Here is a 25,329-nt window from a genome sequence, read left to right as displayed (position 1 = left end):
CACAATACTATTATCTTTAATGCTAATGCATAATAAAAATTGCTATGAGCTATTGAACAAAGTCCTAATTTACAGCAATAGTTAGCCTCTAAATCTATTTTATTTACTTTTTAAAATATGCAAAGTTAGTGCAATTTCACATCACAGTTTAATTCTATTCCATCGGACTATCTATTTAGTTTGTTACAAAACAATTACTTACATCCTCATGACCATAAGTGCAGGCTAAATGAAGTGGAGTATTTCCATTATTGTCCTGAACATCAGTAGCTGCCTTATAGTGCAATAAGAGAAGCTTAAAAGAAAAATAGAAGTAGACACTTAAGTAACTAAAAAAATAATGGGCAAACAATTGTTACTCTATATTCCTTTAAGTTTCTAGCATGATAAAGCACTTCATGAAAAACTACCTGTGTCTCTCCTGTTTCAGACACTACCCTCTTGGCATTACAGTGCTGGTTTTGCCCTACCCTAAGAAACAAATAAAAGCTGCTTCTTACATATTCAGAGTTGTCATTGAAAAAATGAACCATCTACAGCATAAAACACTGCAATACATATACTACAGAATAACTGATCCTATATTTTAAGAGCCTAAGTGAAGACACAGCTTAATTCCAACAATGCTAATTGAAGAATCTCACATACATAAAAATTCAAGCACACAATAATTAATGTAGTTACACAGTCTATCCTAAACACAATGTGAAGTCGTTTAATTCATTCCAATGACTGCAATGGATCTTCTGTCTTAATCAAGAGCAGAGATGTTATCAGGCTCTCCACTTGTACTACGTATTAGAGATCTGTATTAATAAAATGGATGAATAGCTGTCAATTGCTTGGTTATTACAAATTGCTGAAAACCTTGCAGTACAGGAAAAAAAAAAAATATCGTGCAAACCGCAATGATAAAAGATCCTCAATTCTGACAGCATACACAGTTCCAGTTAAAGCTTCTCAGAAGACCAAAATGACCGTAACAGTAGAACAGCTTAGTAAGAGTCATATATTTATTATTTAGGTTAAGTTTGGGGGTTTTTATTTCTAATTAAGGCTTTTGGTGCTTACCGTAACATTTTGATATCCCTTCTGACAGGCAAGGTGAAGTGGAGTTGAACCATGGTAATCTGTAGCATTGACGATGGCTCCTTTGGCTACCAATAAATCCACTAATGATGTTTGTCCTTGAAAAATATGCAGACATTAAAAGAAAGAAGCAAACTTTGCATAAAAGCATTGCTACTTTTCAAATCCAAACATGAACTATGAACCAAAATACCCTGGATTTCTGCATACTATGTTTCTATGTACTGTATATTCACTTCCTTGGTTTTTGGTTTTTTTGTTGCAGGTTACTCTTCCATAAAAGAACCTCCAGCTACAAACATGCTATGCTTATACCTTATGAGTTAGAAAAGAATAGGAAATAAAGCCATATCACACAAAGTACTCTCCTACTGGGATTCAGGATAATAATAAAAGAAGGAAATTGTTTATTAAAAAAACTCTCACTAAGAAAATTAATACATCTTCTAATAAATGTAAGATCAAAGGCATAATGAACACCAAAGATAGGAGATGGTACAGATTTACCATGCATAGCCAGCTGCATTAGAGTGAAAAGATTAATTTCTCAATCTGCTGGTTCTTTAAAACAAGACTGGCTTCTGATGACACATTTTTACTTTCTTCACAGATGAAGAAAGAACTACCGTGGTAAACACTAAGACAAAAGTGAACAGCCAGCAAACAAACAATAACTTAGCCATCGGAAACTGAGCTTAAAAAAATATACAATAACTTCAGTCTGTGCCAAGATACCAGTTCCCATAGCAAATAAGCAGAAAACAATTTAATGCAAAATTCACTCTTCAAAGCAAAGTTGGAAGACGTGCCACCATACAGATACGGCAGATAAGGAATAGAAAACACTAGTGAAGAAAACCAACAATTCTCACCACAAATAGCAGCTATATGAAGTGGTGTATATCCCCGGTCGTCTCGGGAAAATGCAGTGATAATGGAAGGATCATTCAGTTTCCTTTAAAACACAATGGTTTAAAAGCAGCTCAGTTACCTATGCAGCAGTGGTAAGGAGGAGAGAAAGATAAAAATTGCCAAGGCCGACAAAAAACTGATTATGGAACTTTTTATACTTTATCCTTTCACATTGACAAATTAATCTATATGGAGTTTTACATTTTATTAAGAGATGTGGTTTTGTCCAAGATGTGGTAAGTTAGGTTCAAGAGAAGAAATCTTTCACACCACGTTTACCGAAGAACATACAGCTTCCATCACAAAACTGGCTGGTTCCAACGCATTCAGTACGCTCCTAATATTTCTTCTGCTTTTTCAAACCACAGGAACATACGCTCTCTACTACACCCCAAAGTGCTACCAACTTCCTCTATAACCAAAAGCAGCATACTTTGTAAATTAAACCTTAGACAAAGACTTTTACATAGCTCTTTGCGTATTTGTGGAGATGAAAAGTGCTTACCCAGAAACCACCTTCTCGCATTTGTCACAGTAACAGAGCGGGTGACACATTTTCTGTACAGTGTCCTTATCACTGTCACCTTGACTTAGTAGTCGCTCCACTTCCTCCTGGTTACCTGAAGCAATATGCTACAAAAAGCCAAGAGAAGAAGGAGAATGAGGAACCAATATAAAAAGCCTCCTTTCAAGAAACAAAAAAAAACCAACACAAAAAAAATAAGAGTAATTTACTGAAGCACAAAATGACAGGAACCGAATATAAAATACACATATTCAAGCATTACAAAGCAGAAATGAACAATGTCACAGCACAAACCCCCCTAATGGGCAGTCAGTATTAAGAAGAATCTGTTCTTGGCTTACTTCACCTTTTACAAAAAATTAGAACAATTCCTATTGTTCTCTTTAGACTCAGTCACGAAATTGAGCTCCCTTTGTGCAAAAACATTTCTATAAAATTACTAAGTCTCTAGCCATAAGCTGTAAGCACATATAATTAGAAGCTCTGCTTTGTGTCCTTGCAAAATTCTTTTAGAATGACAATATGAGATTAACGTATAATATGAAGTAGCTAGCAAGTGACCACATTTAAATTATTTCAGAAAACTCTTTCAATTTCAAGCACTAAAAGCTGTGAGAGACAAACAGATAATAATATCACATCTCTGCACTAAATGGACCAATCAGTACCAACAGTAGTAGCATTTCATCCTCATTTCCTTCCTTATTTCTTATGACTTGCTGAAATCCATAAGACTATATTAACTTGGTAATGTTTTGGCACAGAAATGTACTCAGTTCAAAACACATTTTTAGCATCTACTAAAACACATTTCACAGTACTAATCTAATGCAATTAACACTGCATTACATTTCAGAAAATTGCAGAAAGGAAGGGATATAAATGTGCAATACCTAAGTAGATACATATTCTGCCATAAAAGTTATTAACCTTATATAAGCAGTCTATTGGAGTAGCAGACATCTGGGACAAGAAGTTCATCCTTTGTCTTAAAAGCAGCTTGTCAAAAAGTCTCTCAGATTCCTGAAAATAAAATATGTAGGTCTATTACTATACACTCATTCACAGGCAAAAGTAAAGTACTTTAACAGCAGAATTAACTTTTAAAAATATTAAACGCTGTATTTACCACTTATGAATTATCAGATGCAAGTAAAACCTGAATCGGTTTCACATTGAGGATTCCAAGACTTTTTAAAAGACCGCACACATACTGCTCAAAGAAATAAGTAGATGTTCACCAGAATATTCCTTTACTGCAATTCTTCATGAACTAACCGAGCATTAATGAAATTACAGTTGTACCATCTGATAACAAATACACCAAAACTAGAAAAGACATAAAAAAGACAAGAACTAGAGAGGTGTGATGCAGCTGTCTTGCGAGGAGAAATTAGGATTCTTCATTCTGGAAAAGATCCGACTGTGTTACAGTGGCCTACAAAAACCACAAACAGCCCACAGAAAACATGCCAAGAATCCCCTATTCCTCAAAATACACGAACTGAGATGCCCAGCAAAATCATTACACATTAGGTCTGGAGAGGTAGTGAGATGAAGAGAGAGAAGAAAACATGCTCTCTTATTGCAGTACTCGTTGCCATAGGACGTTGTAAAAATCAGAAGTACAAATGGACTCAGAAAGGTGTCAGACAAACTCACGTAAGACACGTCTACTGGTGGCTATGAACAAAGATGACCTAGACACAATTCTAATTCAAAGACTCCGCTGAACTCCCCGCTTCTTGCTGGAAAAGACTGTACCAGGTGAAGCAGACTCACTCACACAGTGTTTCCTACAGGTCACTTCTTGAAAACCACAGAGCGAGCTAAGCAGACACGGGGTGCAACTCTCACATCGGTACTTCCCATTTTCTGAGAAATCTGAAGATACCCTTCAGAATGCACTAAAGAATATATATGCTTCCAAAACCAGGTGAAAATTCTTAAGTAGAGACAGATTTTGAAATAGTAACATTGAACCTGACGTCAACATAAACAACAATCTAAAGAAAACACTTTATAAGAAAGTAGAGAGAAATACTTGTACATAGTTGATTCTGATTAACCACTGCTTATGGTTGGCAGTGATTATCTTTGGATGTTATTTTTGGATAACAACTATCTCCCTAGAAACAGAAAGACTCCCAGCATCCACCTAACTGAAGACCACTGCATTTCAGATAGACATCCACGTATCAGATACGATTTAGGATTCATGCTACGCTTTACGCAAATAAGTCATAGAGTAAAAGTGTCCAACTCTGCTCTTAACATTAGTAAATTAGCATGAAGTTTAGTGAACTGCAAATAAAAAATATCACTTAAGCACCAAAAAGAGAGTTCAGATTTTCTAGAAACTCAATCACTCAAGTTTGAAAATCAACACAGATGCTTCTCACGAAACTGTCTAAAAAAAACTCCATTGCATAGCAAATAACATAGTTAAAAATATGTTTGTGAGATAAAAGTTCAGATCTGTACTTCACAGTAAGCTGTTTGTATTTAGATCTGGGAAGATGAGAAATAATCACAATCTTTTCAAACCTAAGCACTGTAGCTAAAGATATCCAAGCATAGCTTTTGAGAATTACAAGGCACCTAACACTACTCTCCTTGGATAGATTCTTCAGTGTGATCAGGAATAACTTCCCTAAGAAATATTTGACCAAAAATTTTATTAACTAGAAAAAAATATTAAAAGTTTACTGCTGATACAAGTTTCTGAAGTCTAATCAGAACTTCTAACATGAATGCTCACAGACAGCTTTATACTCTCACTATGGAGAATGTAAGTAATCACTTGCTACTGAAACTACTGCTGTAGTAGTATTAGTTCTGTTGCTTCCACAGTATATTTTACAAGAGAAGTGTTCCCCAAATGGAGTAATTATTTCAAAGAGTCACTTGAGACAGCAATCCTTCTGTAGAGGTATTATCTTATTTATTATATAAATAAGGAAAAAAAAAGTCCATCCCAGGTGAAGCTATATATCTTCAAAGTGAAATACAGAAGCCTCAGGTATTGGAAACACGCACCCAAACACTAGTGATCTTTTTATCTAACACTACTCCCTATACTAGAGAAATGAAATATTTGTGCTGGTGAGGGCGTACCTGTGTAATGACTTATCCAAGGTGACTTTCACAGATTATAACTGATGACTTGGGGAAAACTCTCTCCACTCCCGCTCTCCCCAAACACTTTATTAACCTCAGTCTGTGTTCACGTCTTCCTTTCCTGGCTTCTCCTGCCTGAACTTCCTCCAGCCCAGCTCCATTGCCACCCAGGAACTAAAACGCTGCCCATTCCTCAGCATCTGGCTCCGACTCCCTGCCGCAGCCCTCTGAACTCCAGGGTCTCAGTACACATTAGCTGTGCATAGAAGTAACTAAGGCCCCGTACTTGTAATTAAGGTTGACAACTACCCAAAAACAACATGGAAGATTCCATTTTATCAGTTACATGCTCCTCTCCTCCCCACAACCAAGATGTCTCTCCCAAGACTTGCATGACCTTGGGCAAAGGGATTTGGCAGGTGTCTCCTAAGTGCAATTTTCTTACCCATATGAGGGTGATAACATGCCTATTATCCCACAGGGTACATTAGTTCCCTGCTGAGCTCTCTTTATGTAGTTAGCTTCATTGGGGATTGGACAATAGTATTACTCAGCTGCCAAAAACTCCATCTGAAGCCAGCTATGAAATTAAGTGTAGCCACATGAGGGGCTATAATGAAGCCCTAGGGCACAGCAATGTTCCTGCTCACTTAAATCCCACAGGCCCTTCCAGCACCATCTGGAAAAGGAAAGCATGAGGCATCAAGACAATAGCTGCTGCTGCTTTGAACAGAAAGTTGATCTCCTTCACCAGAGAACCAAGGAAACGGCTCAACTGAAGATTTGTGAAGGGAGAGCAACGCCATAAGAAGTTCCTACCCTGTTCCTCCACTTCCTCTCTATCCTTGTTCAATTCCTATCAAGGGGCTATTTTGCTACCTAAGTCTCTCTCTTCATCCTGCGCTACCTTCTCCCTTGCCCTACATAACAGAAAAGGGTGGTCCAGCTCTTTCCTTACACAGCTCTGCTAGAGGGCGGGGGGTCACCCACTTCCTTGTCTTCAAGATTCTCAGGGTGCTGCCTTCAAGCCATATAGACTTCTTTGAAAGGCAAGGCAGAAGAAAGGAGGTCCTGTTGTGTGCCCACTGCATGCACGCTGAAGTGAGACAGTAGGTCTGGAGCTGACCCAGCCGAGGTACGGACAGAAACACTTCGGGCTTGCTCTTACACTGGTGCAGACACCAGCGTAAGCAATACAAGACTGCTCTCATTTAGACTTCTCAAATATCTAGTTAATCTTTCAAGACAGATGCCTCCCAAATAAATAAATACAGTGTCTTAATGCCAGAGGCACTTTAGTTATAACCACTTGAGGGCAATTTCAGTACAAAAAAACTGCTATCCTTAGCTCTGTAAGGAGGAACAGGACCAGGCATTTAATGGCAAACAGTTTTTATTGTAGAAATTTAAGAGTAGTATATACTTTTTTCAGCTTGCTGGCATTGTTATGGAAGACAATTCAACTTTGGTTTCAGTTCTCCATCCAGACCACCAGCGTTAACACTCAGTATACAAATAGCAATGATAGCCAAGTGACTGCAGGAAGCAAAGTTGTTTGGCAAGTTGTTTTCCTTTTAAACTAACATTTTTACTTTTTAAACATAATTAAATTCAGCATTACAGACAAGAAAGACCACAGTCTCTTTACACAAAATGAAAGAGTGCTTTTTTTTTTCCTGAGTGTACAAAGCAAACCTATGCACGACAAGTTCGTGGAAAGATCCCAGAAAAGAACAAAACCAAAAATAAAAAGGCTAAAATGCTACTTTAAGTGTTTCTTCTTTAAGATTGTGCCCCAGGTTATCCCATCCCAAGCCCTGCACACTGAGCCATCATTCTGGCCCCTGCCATTTGATTCCAGTGCTTTGCAGTTGGGCAGACTGAGACACGTTGAATTCACTCTGGTTCCAAGTTCACGCATTTTCATTTCCACATTAGATCAGGGAAACCTAATTTTGCAACAGTAGAAAGTTTTACAGGAGCAGTAAGACCGGTTTCCTGTACTGAATAAGCTACAAAGTTCTTAAATCACAGAAGTTTCTAAAGTCACATCAGTATCACCCTTGATTGGCCTGCAGGGATTTGACCTGATTGACAGAAGATCTAGTTGTTCTGTAGGAAATAACTCATGCATCCATATACTCCCTGCCCCTGCTGGGTTAGAGATCCTGAGAGCCAAAGTTGACCTTCAAACTCTGCTTTATCATAGTCCTGCACTCCCATTAACCTGTCAACTTGGGGCAACATAGTAGTATGCACTGCAAACACATTGAATTTTTAAAGTATGAAATTTTACTGAATAATTTTGTTACACTGCAATCTCCACTCTGCTAGCACAGCTAAGCTTTAAGTTACTAAAGAAAAATCTGTTTCAGCTATGTGTACTCTCAAGTATTGCATTGCTTTCACAACCATGACAAACGAGTACAAACATGAGATACTAAACTTACTGGAGACTCAGCTGTTGGAAATAGTGCTGTCACTTTTCCTCTATTCATAGGAAGAGACAGACTTGACATTTAACTACTTCCTCAAGCAGTATACAATGAACAACAAGTATTGATACAGGATTAGGAGTTCATTGTAATCCTTTAGACCATTTTACCACCTGCTTCAGGTACAGTTACTTCAACTCATTTGAGTGCAAAAAAGGAACTCTTAGGTTTGTATCCTCTGACTGAAGTTACTCCCACAGTGGCACACAGTCCTACAAGCTTATCAAATACACATTTGACAGACTTTAAGAGCAGCTTACTGTTGATCTGTCAGAGAGATTGCCTTGCCGTATGTATTCTATTGCAGCCTCAATTGAGGTTAGACAATATCCCAATTCATCCTTCACTGAGCTGCAAAGCCTGAAGTTCTTTATGTAGCTCAAGTTGGCCATCCTGAAATAGAAAGGTAAAGCCATGAACCATTAAAAATAAGATGACACTAGCATGATGTGTCTTAATACTGCAACTTATCTTAGGCAATCCAGGCAGACAACAAAGTTAAGAAAAAGCTTCTAGAAAGATTGTTAGGCTAGTGATACTGTGGCTGCTCCAAGCTTTGCAGAAGGACAGAGCTCTACTTATCTCTTAACTGCTCAATGAAAAGTTATTCATTTGATATAACGAATATGAAGGACAGAATAAGGACAGCAGTGGGGTATTGTTTCACACATTTCAAACACGTTAACGTTTCAAGCACCATAAGCACTAGTGTAAAGCAATAGCTACAAATTAAATGAGAAGTGCTAATTCTGAGATACGGGATTCACCAACACTAAATTTTAGTTCAAGTACAGGTGGAAGCTTTAGATATACTTTTACTGATAGTGAGGAGAGAGAAACACAATGGCATAGGCTAGCAGCAAGCCATCAAGTATTCAAATCTAGTGTCTCCATGTGAAACGTATCGAACATCTAGAAGCTGCATAAGGTTTCATGGCTCCAAACACAGATGAGGAAGCACCAGTCCTGTGAAGGCTATTATTGACATGCAGTTTCAGTACAGAGATGGCTTCTCCTTACAACCTTTTTCTAGGCTGGAAATCAAAACAGCAAAGACACAGCACTTGAATTCCTGAGAGATCCTTAATTTGGCTACACCTGTAATACATCTTTGCTCTTTGTCCTATTAAAAATAGTTTTCTGCATTAGAATCTGCCCCTCTTACACTTTCAGCAAGTTATTACTACATGTTCAGAAACATTTGCCCCTACAGTAGTATTACATAAAAGATGGTATGATGGTGCTCTGTATAGCCAAAATAGTTACATACCAGTTTGGGATTTCTGTTTTTACAAGTAAATACAGTAAGACAGAGAGAAGATCATCTGCACACATGGTTTCCATATTAACTAAAAAAAAAAAATTTACAACTGATGTTAGTCATGTCATGGTTCAAATCAAGAGCAATACCTATAAACAGAGTTCTGCCTCCTACGACTAAGGGCCAACTCAACTAATAGAGAATGTATTGATTAACCAAGGCAGCCCTTTGAATGTTCTCAATTCCCCAGAATATAGTTTGTGCTGTACAAATTGCAGTATTTGACTACCATCCCCTCCTTCCTACATAGAAAGAGCCATAACACTAGCTCAAGGTGTCTGAAATTCTTGAGGGCAAACGCTACCCCCTAAGTTAATACATTTTTCCATAACCCAGGAGTCTTCCTGAAGAAAGGAAGAAAAGGAGTAGGGAAAACATAAATTCACTGTACTACTCCATTTGCTTAGTGGAAGTGTGTTCCCTCTTCAGGCTAGATTAAGTAAACACCAGGTCCGTGCTTTCCTATCACAGAATCATCTCTGTAATCCATGGTAGCACTTTGAATGCAGCATACAGAAGGTTTGGTTTTCCCCCCAACACTGCACTTTGCAAAAGATGCATCTCAAGATTATCAAGGAGCACGGACAAACAGACAAGAAGGATCTAGCAGCAACCCTCAGTGTTTAAAATGGATCACCCTCAATTCTACTGCATAAGAAAATGTCCCAGCACATGCAAGCTCTCCACATGCTCCAGCTGAAACAGATAAAAGCTAACCACTTACCCCACCTCATCCCCTAAGAAACTGCTGAAATGCCTATCTTGCCTCCACTTTGCTTTGTTTAGCAACCTGCAAGGCAGACCCCAGCCTAACTGTGTTTAATCCTCAAGTGCTATTCAAACAGCTGTTTATACAAAGTGCTTTGTGTGTACTGGTTAAGAAAAAAGTTTAAAATTAAGTTACTAATTCACTAATTACTGACCTCTTTGGCTAGGAGATTGCATAATAATTTGTACCACTTTCCGTAGACAAAGTAGCTTCTGTTGAGGGGAAGTACATTTGTTCAACTGACCCAGTTCTCGCTTTGCACGCGGGATATTAAAACTACAAAATAATTTGAAAGAAATGGTTAGCATACAGAGTTTCTGCGCAGGATATCCAAACCCCAAGTTTTCACTTATTCAGATCTGAAGTGAAGAATGGCAATAAAATATTTCCATCTCTATTTGAAGTACACTCGCACCTCCGTACCCTGTAGATGGAGAAGGAAGCATAAGAATATAAAAGCAAAGGAGACAACAGTCAATGCACAGACTGCCCTAAAATGACATTTGCAAAACTTTACTTTTCTATCTCAAAAGAATGAAGTAGAAGAAAAATTTGCTACTGTCTGAGGGATGACACTTTTGGCTGATCTGAGACCTGCTTAAGACAGGATCTCAGTGACTCCTTAAGGAGTCCACAACCACCTCTCTCACCTGAACTCAGGCTTCACCCCAATGTCTTTTTGCTGCAGGTCTTGAAGGCTCCTCGTGATTTTGTTAAAAGCAGCATCCTAATCAACAGAACGGCAACAGTTATTAAAAATGCATTAGATTAATGTAATTAATCTTTAGCAATCAAAAAAAACTCACCTCACTTGCCTCAATAGTCCCCACATATTTAAAAACTAGATCATAAATAGCATGGTGGATATACATCTGTAGAAAAAAAACACAGTACTTCAGGCATGAGAGTTAAAAATAGCTTGCTGATTAATTTCCTTCATTTCATATGCTTACTTCAACTGCTTGTTTAATCAGATTCATCTGCTCTTCTTGCTTTGCAAGCACCTTCTGGAAAAGGAAAGCCGTACAAACAGTAAGAGAAAGTTAGATAACTTATTGCTTCAGTAACACTATGTACTACATATTTAGTGGAGTGTTTACCAAGTGCGAATCTCTCAAAAGATGCTGGAGACATTTGGTATAAAGTCCATTGACGGAATCCTGGGGGGTGGGGAGGGGGAGAAGAAAAGAAAAAAGTATTCGGATTAACCTGACTTGGAGCAACAAAGCATAAGCAAGCAAAGAAAGGAAGTCTTCCCTGCCTTACAAGTCTGCACTATGGTAAAATTTTTAGCCAGAAAAATTGCCTTTACCTAATAATTTTGAATTAGCACATCTTAACTAAGAAATCTACTTTCTCCCTTCCCACTTTCCTCAGTTCCATACCACTCTGACATAGAAAAGCTCAAGACGACAAAGATATCCAAAGCAGTAAAGTGAACTATATTCAGTAAGTTAAACATCAAGAAGCAAGATACTGACTATGTAGTGGCGGAGGCTTTTCCTTTCGTGTTCTTTAAACGTTCTATAGAAAGATCCTATGTATTTATCAAATCTCTCACAGTGCCTTCCCAAGAATTCTCTAACATCTTCAATATTTTTAAGAGAATAGCAGTTTGATGAAGCTGCAGATTCACCTAAAATGAAAGCCAAGAATTAACACAGTTTTAATATGCATGCATGGTAAAGTACTTTCTGTCCCTACATATACAGCCAACTTGTGTACAATGAAACAGTAATTCAAACTTACTATACCTTTAACTAAAGGTACTGCCTTTAATTAAAAGGATTTAATGCATCTCATTTAGTAGACTCTCTTGCCTTTTATGTCAAGTATATATTTGGAATAGCTAAAACTGATTTCACATGCTTTTTTACCCTCTGGTAATTTATTGCCACATACACAACTCAGATTATGAGTGCAAGTCAAGCTTGAAAGCAGAAGAAAAGCATTTTACAGTGCTGACTGAATGCCCACACAGGATGTCAGTGCACTCTGAGCGAGCTGTAAAAATCCCATCTTGGATTTTTACATAACCTAATCTTTATTTAGACATGCTTCCTCTGAATGGGAGAGCAAAGTTACTTGATGTAAACATTAAACCAAATCTGCTTTCCTTCTGAATAAGACAAGCTGATACCTCACTTAGAATTCATACTGCTTTTCCAGAAATTTCCAAAAATAGGCAAGTCTTTCATTTGCAAAGGCAGCCAACTAATAACATGCTTAGATATCATTCATTTCAAATTACTTCTGAAATTACTAATTACTTCACTTCTGAAAGACTGCTATAAAACTACATTAAGTAATGGCCAAAAAAAGGAATATCACAAGAATAATTTTTTATATTTAGATTAATATTTATGGAATTTAAGCCTATATGTGCCAGCTATTATCTTTTTTCAGAACCACTTCCATACTTCCCTCAGTACTATTTTCACACTACCCTAGCATTACTTCATCATTTGTTTCAAATAGATATTCTTAAATATTTATGAAGACCAGATCTTTTTATTTTAGAAAAACGTGTATGTTTTAAGAAGCTTCTATTCCTTTTAATTAGTAAACACAGGTTGTCACACAAATTCACAAGGAATTCCTGTTACATTCACAGTTTTAACAGCAGCCTGGAAGTAGCGTTCCAGCCTTATCAAGAGCACTTCCAGTACTAGGACAAAAATTAACACATTCAACTTAATGAGGCCACCACCAGAAGAGTTGCTACATAACTACGCTATACAACCTTTAACCACTGATGAATCAATCATGAGAGATTTTAACTCTCCAGTTTTTTTGTGCACCCACCTTGCACCATCACAACACATTTAAGGCTAAATCCCTCTTTAAGCAGTCAGCGCTAAACTTAGCGTTGCTACAATAATCATGCCGGATCAAGTATTCCACAGATGGGTTTCAGTGGTAAGACTGGGGCATGGACCCTACAGAACTACGTTTGCCTGGCAGCATCTTAATATTCCTCTACAGAGGCATACCAAGATCTGTCCCAGCAGGCTAATAAATTACAAGACCTTTCAACCAAGTCAATGCTTTTCAGAACAAAGGAAGTGTATTTAGCACATCAAACGCATTAATTTGCTCACCATGCAAACAAGATCATCAAGTTAACACTTCAATACATACTTGAGTTTTCCGTTTTTTCCAATGGATGAGCTATGCACAATATACTAAAGCTTTCTTCTTTTTCATTGTAAAATGTTTCCTCAAAAAGAACAGGTACTGACAGATGATAATTAAAACCAGTTCCTAAAATGATAAGGTTTCCTTGTATGAAGATCTCCTGAAAGAAAATGAAAACCAGATCCAAGTGTAAAACCCCACCAGAAGATAGTTACTCTTTGGATTCTGCATTGCACAGTTACGTTTCCAGGGAAAGAAGAGCTTCTTGCAAGACAAGAAAGCCCCAGATTAAAGAGATTTCATATTCTTGTGCTATGTAGACTCTGAAACAGACTCCTTTAGTCTACAATGGCTAGCTGAACCTTGCTTACACCTACTTTCTTTACAAGTCTACCACTAGGGGAGGTTTCAGACAATCTCTAAGTCTAGGTCTAAGTGACTATTTGCAGATTTTAGAGCACTTTTAGTAGAAGGGTAGTTGAAAAACAACTTAAAACTGGGGCCTAAATCCAGCTTCAGAAAAAACTCCACACATCTCATCTACATTGCTCACGCTCAGCTTAATCTTCTCAAGCAGCTCCAGTGAGGACATCTGCAGCAGATCTAGGTGATCTATCTGGATGACAGAGATGCATCTAACTAGATGACAGCCTGCAAATGGGTGCAAGATCTCAGACTGTACTGCTAAATCACTAGTGAAAAAGCGTGACCCCATGCAGCGTTAGCACTGGCCATTGTGACTTGCTGCTACATTAGGCAGTTTCTATTCTACTTACTGAATTAATACACCAGGCCTCAGATACAACTCGATACCACCATAATTGTGTCTTAAGCCTTGGTGAACTTCCACCTGCATACAATATAGGCAGGCCATTATTTGCCTGAAAGCTAGAGAGACAGTTCTCAACTAAGTGATAAAGGCCCTTCCGGCACACAACAAAATTCCTAACAGATAAATCGACAAAGTTGCTTCAACAAACTACTAAGCTGAAATCAGAGGCAGTGTTACCATCTGAACAGGACGGCTGTTCTTGCGTACATGCCAAAATACGGCTTCTGCTAGAAAGCAGTATCTCCCTAAGAACCTTGGCTTAGACAGGCAACATACCACTGTTACCGCTTAGCTCCAACTCCTTGCTACCACTCCAGTAACCGTTAGTTCACGCTATCAGTCCTCAACTGCACCAACTCATTTACTGGAGTGTCCCCAAGCTATGTTCAGATATGAAAACGGAAATACCTTTCCATTTAAAGTCTGAAAGTTTTCCTCAAGTGGCTTCAGAACATAAGATTCAAACTGGCAGGTAGAAAGGCTGTTGCTTGAAAGGCTTCCTTTGCATGGAACTAACACCTAGAAAAGTTAGATCATGCTTTAGAGAGAAGTGCCACGTATCACAAATACACACCAATCGCTTCTGCCTTTTAGAGGCAAGCAATTGAATGTGGCTTATAAACATTTACTAGCAAATGTATAGCAACTACAGGTGCTTCTGTTTAAATAAACAGAAAGGAAAGGCCATTGATAGACACGCAGCCTAGTGATTAACCTAGAAGTTTCATTTAGAGCCTTATCTGAAAAAAGGATGAGAGATCCAGCCGAAGCAAGAAATACTAACAGAAGGAGATTAAATCTTATTTAAGTTACTTGGCATCAGTCATGTGAATAACTTAAAATTAGGCAGCTAGTAAAGCGAAGTATATTTTCAAACTCAAATGAAAATCCATCAGAGAGAAGGAAAAAAATCCAAGATAAGAAACATCCTCGGTTTACCGTACATCAAGAGATGGGCAGTTTGAGACAAATTCTTAATTAGAAAGTAACATATTATGAATACAACACTGTATATGTGCTGAAAAGAAATGCATCTCATTGTCAAAGAAGAGATAAGCATGAAGCAAGTGGTTCTTTCAGTACTCAGCTTTCAGAAATGGCATTAGAATACAGACAGAACTGGCGGACAGATTTTGGCATTTCAACTGATCGCATACCATCTTAAGTAACACACAACTGAAAGAACCTTGTCAAATTTAAGGGTTAATTTTATATAATCAGGTAACACTAAAACCTGAGTTTAAGGGAGTCTCCACACACTTAATTTTGGATGAAGACTAACTGCAGAATACCCAGACCAGAAGTCGTAAGGACTGGAGTTTTTATTCCACCTCAGTTTAATGGCTTTATTTTGCTATGTAGAATGCTGTCAGAAATGAGTGATTGACTGTCCACTAGGAATTTCCAAAGGTCAATCCCATTTTAAGTTACAAGTGGGAGAATACATAACTTTAGTTGATAGCAAAGAAAATAAGCTTCCTGTGAAGTTTAGAAACACCACCAACTTTGATCTTTTACTACCATACAATGTATCAAGAGGTCCATATTAATAAATAACAAGCAACTTAAAATAAAAGTTGCTCTGGTTCACTTCCAAGTTTTGTAGGCTTGCACTAATCTTTCTGTGTGTCATAGCAGGCATGTTATTTAAATACATATAGCCACTATTTAATAAGCAGCTTTTAAATGTACCTCTTTATACTTACAATACCATGGAGTTCTGCAACTTTGCTGCACAGATCAGGACGCCGCTTCTGAATGGCCAAATAAAAGGGATTTTTCAAGATATCTTCATCATACATAGCCATATGGACTTCAGATATTCCAAGGAGATTTTCTAAAATACATATGGAAAATAGTTAATGCATCATACATGGTACCTGTTTAAGCATAATATTTGGGTATGCTTAGGGGGTAGTTTGATTTCTCTCATCCAAAAGGAAAATGCAGTTTCAGGTCTTGAAATAAGCAGCCAATGCATGCTTCACTAATAAGAAGACAACTGTAGTTACTCAGAAGTTATTCTGGGATATTACTTTCTATGAGTATAAATTTCCATTTACATAGTTATCCTCATAGCGTCTCCTTCAGCCTTCCAGGTGTTGGGAGTCTAACAACGCGACAAAACTTAGAGAGGAGGACAGAAGTTAAGAACTGCATTATTACTGCTTTGATATACAAGCTAACTTGCACTGCTGGGGTCTAAAACAAGCCAACAGACGGAAGTGAACAGCTTCTTTATAGCAGGTTCTCCCGCGCCACAGGACACTGATGCGTTAGCATTCCTGACTGACACCCAGAGAGTAACAGGAACCCGTGTGTAAGGCAATCCTCAACTTTCCAGGGAAAGTTACAGGGAAGAGGTACACCAAGGAGATATGCATATCCATGTCATAATTAAATGCATCGTTTGTGGTAATCTCTACTCCCATGTAAAAGTCTCAGTGGTCTGAGGTCAGGCTGATACATAACATTTGGTGAAACTGTGTGCAAAAAAAAGTGACTGGAGACTTAAAACCCAACCCGTTGGCATTGGAAAAGCTATCACTAGGTGTGTCACAGAGAAAGGATGATCTCTAGAGACACTAGACCCTCTACCACTTGCTTCCTCAATTCTAATTCTCGATAAAAAGCTATGACACATCCTAGGCACAAGGACAGGAGAAACTCTAATAGGTCCCATCCAGAATAATTTCAGAATTATTTTACTCAGAAGAATCAAGATTAACAGGTTTACAAGTGCTTAATTAACTAGTCTGTTTTATGTCTTTTCCCCTCATCCACTTTTCCTTAGGAATCAACAGAAGCTGCATCATTTGCTCATGCAATTTCAGCTATTTGTCCTAGGGAAGGGTGAGAACAGCAGAACATTAATTTGAGCAAGCCACCTTTACACAATCAGTATTCCCCTGCTTTCTTAAACGTAGAATTACACCTAGCATATCATTTGCTCCGTGTGAGCTTCTTGTGCTTTTTCTGCAGCACCTGTAATATCTTACTACCTGATGCTCTACTGGTACTAAAAATGCCTCTCTAGATCATGGAAGAGACGTGAAGCCGCTGTATGGCAGCTTAATAGAGTGGAAAAACATACAGCCAACTTCCAGAAATTTTCAGATAGCCTTTCAGTTTCAGCTATGCTGCTAAGTGATCTATAGTCTATTAGCTCATCTACAGTCTGGTCCCTCCTTATAACTCAGCACAAGGAGAGCTCTCTTATCGAGCTAAACACAAACACGATGGGCTAAAGCTGCAAGCCATTTCCACTACAAACTTATCACCAGTAACTTACAGCTTGGACAACATCAACCAGAACCTCTGAAGTTTGGCAGTAGCAGATAATTGCCTCAAGCAGTTTTCCGGTGAAGTTCCAGATAAAATGGTTCCTCCACTTTCAAAACATATAACAAAACTTAGAGCTTCTATGAAAGAATACTAATGCAGCAGGCCCAAAACATTGTTGCGTGGAACACGGATCTGGTTTGCTTACACAAAGGGGAAAGGTGATGTTTGCCCATCAACACCTTCAAAAGACTAGCCGAGTTCAGCAGTTACAAGGCTTCAAACCTAGAAGCACAGCTTTGCACAAGCTCTGTCTACCACGGCGCCTTGGAAAACAGGACCATTGCCAGTGATCCCACAGCTGATGATGGCTACAGACGCTTCCTGGCAGGCAGCTGCAATCCACCTTCAAGCTGTGGGCTTCCTCGGCCAGCGGTGAGGGCAGGAGAAGAGGCCATGCCAGCTCAGCGGCAGGTCTGCTGCCAGAACGCAGAAACCTCAACACGGAGTTGTCGAGCATCAGGGCTAAGACAGACCTTAAGCAAGACTAGTTAGCTACAAAAAAAAAAAAAAATCCTGCCTGCTGAACAGCTGGCTAGGCCACAATTCCAAACAAGATCTTAAATGACTGCACCTTCGAAGTCCAATCAGTGACAGTTTATTAAATATATTACAGTGAATCAGTGACAATATATTAAATATAGCAAGTCAAGCACCAAATAGGGCTGTATGTAGACATGTGCAGCCTGCAGCACAGTACGCCACATCAAGACTTATTTTGGAGTCCTACATCCTTTGTTGGGGTCTCCACTTCAGAGGGATGAACTGACTAGAGAAGGACCTGAAGTGAGAAAGGCGAGAAAGCCCTGGAAGCAGGATCCAAAACACAAAACGCAGCGATGTTGTTTATGTTGAAGAAACTGCATGAAACAGGCAAGAATTTTTTCCCCCTAGATGTATCAAGCTCTCAGTGAAGGGCATTTTTTCCACACCAGTATAAGAAATAGGCCTTAGCTAAAGAAAACAGACTCACATTACAGATCAGGAACACCCTTCAAAAGAGAAGATAAACACACGTTTTAGATTGCTCACAAAGCTATCACGTCTCATATTGTACATCTTTAAGAACATGTTGGACAAACCTCTGCTAGAGGTGGTAATGGACATAATAAGGCAAGGAGGCTAGACTATATGGTCTCTCAAGGCACTTTCCAAATCGAGATTTTATGAATGTAGTTGACCCACTGAGGAATCTTCATCTGCCTTTTAATCTGGTGAACTCATGGTCAGTATCTGGCCAAGCGGTAGATGAGACTGCTGTGACCCTCCCGAAGGCAGTGATGGAGACGATACCAGCAGGCCATGTACTGTCAGGGGGAGAGCACGTTGACACAAGGCAGCAACCAAACATGAGACTGCAGAGACGAAACCCCAGTGCACAAGTGTTTCCAACTGCCATAGCTACATCACCACCTTTTCAGCTTAACAAATCTTTAAATCCAAAGAGTTCTTCCCGTAATAGAAAGGGGGAGAGATGAACACACTGGACATACCCTCCTCATCTAGGAACCTGTATCTCAGCATCAAAAAAAAAAAAAAAAAAGATAAGCTTTGTCTAGGAAGAAATTAAAACCAAGATCTGATTCCCTGGCAAAACAGGTGTAAGAGATTTATGGGAGGATGAAAGCTCCCACAGAAAACCTGAGCTTATGAAGCTTGCTGTCTACATGACTGATGTAGCTTTTAAATCATTGCCTGCACCTGAAAAAAAACCCACAAGCAACTAGAGTACTTCAAGAATTATTTCAGTTGACAGATCATCACAGGAAAAGCTTGAAATTATAATCTTCAGTTCCTGGTTCATGAGTTACACACCACAAATAACTAGTTTTAAAACACTCAGTGGCAGCCACATAGATTCTTTTACTACAGAACTACTGACAGGGTCGAATGATGCCTGAGAGCTCCAGCAAGAAGTGGTAAGAAACTGCATTCAGACGTTGAATTCTGCCACTTTAGCTACTGTAATGCAACTAAGATGCCATCAACATCCTGACCCCAATAAGGAAGCTAAAACTTCTAGTTCATATGGGTATTTGTTACCCACCTTGAGCAGAAGCAGCTTGTGAACTCTGAACTGCTCACCACACAGATGTTCCTACACTGCAGGAAACAACCACCAGCAGCCAAATGAGTAGTGTTTTGAGAATCGCAGTCCTGAACTTGCTTCCCTTTTCTCTCTGCCTTACCCCTGCATCTGCTTAGTGCTACATTAGTGGACAGCCATCACAGCTGATAACAACGTGAGTATGAAAAAGAAAGGGTGGAATACTTATTAACCGAAACGGTTAAGTTGCTATATTCACTTGGACCTCCTTCACCTATCCACAGCACCCTACAGAGAGACAGAAGTGTGGAGCTAAGCCATCTACAATTTAAGTAATTGCAGGAAAACAAAGGCCTTTATACTAGATCTAAATAGACTAAGTCTATAGAATCAAGAGAGTACATTAAAGCTTCTCCAAATTTTGGTTCAGGCATTTTTGAGATTAAGTCCACCCCAAAGTTAAATGCATCTGAAAATACTGGCTAATGCACTGCTGTAATTCTAGGAATGCATTAGAATATGCCATTGAGAGTTTGTTGGCAGAACACAACATCCAACTTCAACCTCATTTAACTTTGGGGGTGTGTGGTGGCACCAGGGGGGATACAGACTTACTCTTCTAGTTTAACCTTGGACAGCTTTAGATTTACTAAGGAAGTAGGACATGTTACAAAGCCTTACATACATTACCAGAACTACTGAATCCTTAACTGAAAGCCCACTAAAAATTATCATAAGCCATGTTCACTATGAAGTTTATTAAATTCTACCATGTTGAGCTGTAAAGCAACAGACAAGTACTAATTTATATCAAAAGTTTGAATAGAATCACTTATGTGTGTGGCTTCATGCCTGTAACGACAGAAATAGCTCAAATTGCTGGAAGAACAGAAGCTAGCTGATCAGAGAATCTAATAAGCGTTAAGTTACTGCTTTAAAAAAAAAAAAAACAAACACGATCATAATCTTAAAACAGCCAAATCCTTTCTATATTAAGAGCAGAGTGATACTTCTACTGAAACAATTAATGGCACAAGGGGTAGCTAAAGTGAAAAACAATTCCATGGAATCTAACAATTCCATCACTGTTTCCTCCATAACACTGGTCATAGGACCTTTGGTACTGAAAACAATGAGTAGGACTTAACTATGACAGTTTATTTTGTCATTGATGGTGTTTGCCTTTAGAGATGGTCAAGTGAGGTACCTCTTACAGACTTGTGAGTTTTCAGTTCCTTTTGAGAAGCATTTTGGAATTGAGACAAAGCCATTAAAGTAGAAGAGGTCATTCTATTTGCATTGTCACTTGGCAGTTACACCCTGTCCACATTCAAGTTGTATTGGTTTTGTGGAAGTGAAGTATGTCAGAATAACGCCTAGAAATTATCAGATTACAGAGTAGTCCATTTGCACCAGTCAGCTCAAGATTCCCTAGCAGCCAGGCAAAAACTAAGTTTTATGATCCCAGAACATCAATCTGACAACAGGGTCTGCAAAGGAGGGGTCAGCAGCATTCCGTGCTCGTTTCTTTCAGAATCTCCCCTTCAGACAGACATTTCTATTAGTGAAGGGTTACGAGCTGACACAGGCCCTCATGATTTTGATTTTGTCTCTGCCCAACACCCCTCCAAGCCCTTTTTAGGCCCAACAGCTCTGTCTCTCCTACCGCCACTCCCACCTCTCTCAGGCACGCTGCCCCCAGAGCCCCCCAGCACCCACCAGCCACAGGACCGTGTTCTGCAGATGGGTTTCTGTCAGTTCCTTGTGCAGTTTCTCATTGTGGACTCCACCTCGTGAACTCTAAAATTTAGGTCATTCTTTAAAAGTAGTAAGACGGTTCGTCTTTTGTATTTTAACAGTTTATTTGCGCCATAGTGCAAATGCTTAGCAGAAAGCAAATTACAGACTAGTTATTGAAGGAAGTTGCATAGTGTTATCAGAGGGAGGAAAGGGGTTGATGTCATGTTTCATTTTCACTGTACCTCATCCTTATTTGCCTTCCTATCTTACAGTGGCTGCAAGCTCTCCCAGGCCACAGCATTCTCCAGACCAAATTCAGTATAAAAGCTTACACCAAAAGCAAGCCCATGAGGCAAGGCTTACCAACCATTTAAACAAAAGAGACTTGCATTTACGTAAAATTCTACTTAGAAGTCTATTAAAATGAAGATATAGCATTTATCAAGTAATGACGTTCACGAAGCATCACAGAATACTTTGCAAACATTTTTAAGGGTACTGGAATATGGTCATTAACATCTATTGCAAGAAAGCCTTTCCACAGAACCAGGAAATAAGACTACTCCTCCGACTTGCTGTACTGCTTCCTAATTCACTTCTCAGGATTTTTACACTCCATCCTAACAGTTTTCCCAGGAAAATATATTAGCTAGTCAGCACCTTGTTTTAAAGTGGTATCAAGATTTGGATTTTCAGAACATCATGCCTGCCTGACAAACTGCAACTGAGTTTTAAGAGCTTCCGCAATCTACCTGAATTGGCTAACTGTATGCAGCTAAACTTAATTTAGAACTAATCTAAATAACACCCTCTTTCTTACCGCATGACACACCTGAAGATGTATTTAGGCACTATATGATGCTGATTAAACCTTCACATTTAAACAGTCACACATTCCCCAAACAACACCCCCCTCCCTCTCCTTTACAGCTACTGCCAGAGAAGTAGATTCAAAATTCTGATGTGCCACAATGAGCAGTGATACGTGGCAGGCCTTGAACACAGCTACTACACACACACAGATCTGCATAATTTAGTTAGCAATAAGCTTAACACTTAAGTCACACAGGGCTCCAGATTCAAACCCAGAGCTAATCCTTTTTCCACCTGACAATGATTAAGCAATTATAATACTTCACTTACAATCAGGCCAAAACCATCCCATGTTTCTTTATTCCTACAGGGAAACAGGCATTATTGATTTACTGCTTCTAGGCTAACGACACAAATTGGTAGTCAGCTACTCAGGTTGCTCTGTAGTAACTTGGCCATCTAGAGAAGTTAAAAGGCAGTTTCTTCCACAGGTGGCAACCTGCAGCAGAAGCTACATATGGCTTAGAACTGGGCCCAAAAAAAGTCAGTGGGGTCTAAGCTAACAAGATCCAGAAGAATGAACGCAGTCTAGACAATTCTCCTCGGGCTTGGCTCAGCACCAAAGCCAGCCTGTCTGGACTCTGCTCCCTGCAGCAGGTCACCCTGCTCCCAGCACACTCCGCACCACAGGGGGGCACGATAAGGGACAGGGTCACACTCCCCCTTCTCATGGGGGCATGCCCTCATGTCTTCTTCAGGTCACTACAGCACCAGAAAACCACCCAGTCACCTGCAAACGCTGGGACACCCTATCCTCTATGCGGTAAATAATTAATCGTACCTTGCCATCGAATCTCGTAAAACGCTGTCGTGTTCGCTACGAACTTTGTTAAATCACTGTTTTATATTAATAAATATTTCACTACTTCCCTCTTACGAGGGAGGTTAATCACTACGCCCGCGACAGCGGTAGCACACGTCAGGGGAAGCAAGTTCTGCCCAAACCCGCTCTGGCGGGGACCCTCCACCTGCCGGAGACACCGCCGCTTCGTTCACCCCCTCCGCCCCCCCGAACACGGCGCGGTGCCGCCGCTGTCACCGGGCTGTGCTGCAGCACCTTCACAAGGCTCGTCCCGAGGCACCCTCTGCCACCGAGGGACCGGGGCGCTTCCCGCATTTCTGACGCCCGGCTGCTTGACCCGGGCTCGCTCCGGGTGGCACCGGCTCCCCCTCAACACCGCGCGCCGGAGGGGGCGGCGAGGCCGGGGCTATCCTCCGCTGCGCCTCCGGTAGCCCCGGCGCCGTGCCGGAGCCCGCCGGGCTGGGCTGAGGCGGCTCCGCACCGCATTACAGGTGTCCCCGCGGCGAAGGAGCGGGACAGGGGGCAGGTGCCAGCCCGGCGGCGCCCGGATGGGGCGGGAGCACGCCCGGCCCGGCCCCCGCCGCAGGCCGCCCCGGCCCGGAGCAGGCCGCGGCTGGCCGGAGCCCCCGCCCGGCCCCACCGCGCTGCCCTCCCCCGTCACGGCGGGGCGGGAGGGCGCCGCCGACACCCCCCTCCAGTCCCCGCGGCGGAACAGCGGCTGCCCGAGCGGGTCCCGCCACCGCGGGGAGCGGGCGGGGGCGCCCCAGGCGGGAGCGCTACTTACACCGACAACATCGCCTTGCTGCCCGCCGCCCCGGCCCGCCTGTCCCGTCCCCGTCCCCCCCCCCGCGACCGCCCCGCGCCTCAGCCGAGCCCTACCGGGGTCCAGGGCGGGCCCGGCGCGGCGGCGGCGCCGCACGAAGCCAATGGCCGGGGAGCGAGCGAGGAGCCGGGCAGCCGCCGCGGGGTCGGGGCCTGGGGAGGCGGAGCCTGCGAGGGCTTATAGGGCCGGGCCGGGCCGAGGCCCTCCCCGCCCGGCGCCGTCCGACTCCGCGGGCGCCCAGGCGGCACCGGGCAGAGGCGGCCGGGGGTAGCCGGTGTCCGGCGCTCGGTCTCAGGAGCTTTACCCTTCGCCTATTTTAATTTTTTATTTAATTTTTTTCCCCTGGGTGTTCGGCACTTTTCAAGAGGCGGCGCCCGCTGGCTGGAAGCCCTGGCTGCCGTCCAGCGCGGCGCGGAGCGGGCCGCCCCTGCTCCCCCGCGGGGAGCGATGCTGCCGGCCCCCCGGGGCTCTCCGCCGCCCGCCCGGGCTCCCGGAGGCGCCTGAGCCGCCGGCGGGGGCGCGAATGGAGGCCGAAGGAGCCGCCTGCCATGTGCGGGGGTAGCGGGCGGCCCGGCGGCGGGGCGGCGGCGGCGGCGGGACCATGGTGAAGGAGGAGTGTAAGGCGCTGCTGGACGCCCTCAACAAGGTGACCGCCTGCTACCGGCACATGGTGCTGACCATCGGCGGCACCTCGGACTCCCAGAACCTGCGGGAGGAGCTCAAGAAGACCCGGCAGAAAGCCCAGGAGCTGGCGGTGGCCAACAGGAACAAGCTTACCACCGTCCTGAAGGACAAAACCGTGAGTAAGGAAGATAAAGCCGAGTTCGAGAGGCTATGGGTGATTTTCTCCACGTGCCTAGAGATCCTGGAGATCGACATGAGGAGAGCCCTGGAGCTGGGCCACGAGTTCCCGCTAAACGTCCCCAAAAAGCACCTGATCCAGACAGGGATGAGTGGGGGAACCTCTGGGGTGGCCGCCAGGGCCATGAGTGTCCAGAACATGAAATACGAGGCTGAGCACAATATCGACGTGGTGGATTTGAAAGACCTCGAGAACGAAATCAACCAGGTAGGAGAGATGATGTACGAGATGGAAATGAAGGTCAATGTCCCCCAGTGGACAGTGGAGGCTAAGCAGGACCCAGGGGCTGAACTCAAATCCACCATCAGCGTGGGCGCTTCTTCCATCGGCATGATCTCTGTGGAGGAGAATAAATCCTTCTGCGATATCAGCAAGGTCCTGGCTGGGATTATTTTCTCCGCGGTGCTCATTATTGCCATTGTCCTGGCCGTGTGCGTGGTAAAACTCTCTTAGGGTGGTACAGGCTGTGACAGGAGGGACCCCCTCCAGCCTGTCCTCGGAGTGCTTCATGCCCCCCACCTTTCTTTTCAGGACGGGTCACTTGGATGAGCTGAGAATTTAAACCTAGCACTTGAGAAAACAAAGCAAAACTTTTGCCTCTCAATATCCTAAAACGCACGATTTGTTTCTTCTTGCTT

General features: G+C 41.7%; 2 protein-coding genes across 2 annotated transcripts in view; one reads left to right on the top strand and one right to left on the bottom strand.

The window, feature by feature from the left end:
- ANKRD27 (ankyrin repeat domain 27) overlaps nucleotides 1-23,925 on the bottom strand; it is a 44,225-nt gene extending 20,300 nt beyond the window's left edge. The window contains exons 1-17 of the mRNA XM_074157841.1: nucleotides 23,886-23,925; nucleotides 15,909-16,039; nucleotides 14,611-14,721; nucleotides 13,374-13,530; nucleotides 11,714-11,868; nucleotides 11,333-11,392; nucleotides 11,186-11,239; nucleotides 11,039-11,104; nucleotides 10,883-10,959; nucleotides 10,387-10,508; nucleotides 9,413-9,491; nucleotides 8,403-8,535; nucleotides 3,458-3,550; nucleotides 2,507-2,634; nucleotides 1,962-2,044; nucleotides 1,072-1,187; nucleotides 203-295 (exon numbers count right to left, since the gene is read on the bottom strand). Of these exons, the coding sequence (XP_074013942.1) occupies nucleotides 203-295; nucleotides 1,072-1,187; nucleotides 1,962-2,044; nucleotides 2,507-2,634; nucleotides 3,458-3,550; nucleotides 8,403-8,535; nucleotides 9,413-9,491; nucleotides 10,387-10,508; nucleotides 10,883-10,959; nucleotides 11,039-11,104; nucleotides 11,186-11,239; nucleotides 11,333-11,392; nucleotides 11,714-11,868; nucleotides 13,374-13,530; nucleotides 14,611-14,721; nucleotides 15,909-16,010 (1,629 nt within the window). The 5' untranslated portion in view covers nucleotides 16,011-16,039; nucleotides 23,886-23,925. The remainder of the gene's footprint in view (nucleotides 1-202; nucleotides 296-1,071; nucleotides 1,188-1,961; nucleotides 2,045-2,506; nucleotides 2,635-3,457; nucleotides 3,551-8,402; nucleotides 8,536-9,412; nucleotides 9,492-10,386; nucleotides 10,509-10,882; nucleotides 10,960-11,038; nucleotides 11,105-11,185; nucleotides 11,240-11,332; nucleotides 11,393-11,713; nucleotides 11,869-13,373; nucleotides 13,531-14,610; nucleotides 14,722-15,908; nucleotides 16,040-23,885) is intronic.
- Nucleotides 23,926-24,430: 505 nt separating this feature from the next.
- Nucleotides 24,431-25,144, top strand: RGS9BP (regulator of G protein signaling 9 binding protein). The gene has a single exon (XM_074158089.1). It carries the CDS (start codon nucleotides 24,431-24,433, stop codon nucleotides 25,142-25,144), a length of 714 nt encoding a protein of 237 aa, XP_074014190.1.
- Nucleotides 25,145-25,329: the final 185 nt, after the last annotated feature.

The sequence above is a fragment of the Numenius arquata genome, chromosome 13, assembly GCF_964106895.1.
Source record: "Numenius arquata chromosome 13, bNumArq3.hap1.1, whole genome shotgun sequence".
NCBI lineage: Eukaryota > Metazoa > Chordata > Aves > Charadriiformes > Scolopacidae > Numenius > Numenius arquata.
This window is presented reverse-complemented; position numbering and strand designations above follow the sequence as displayed.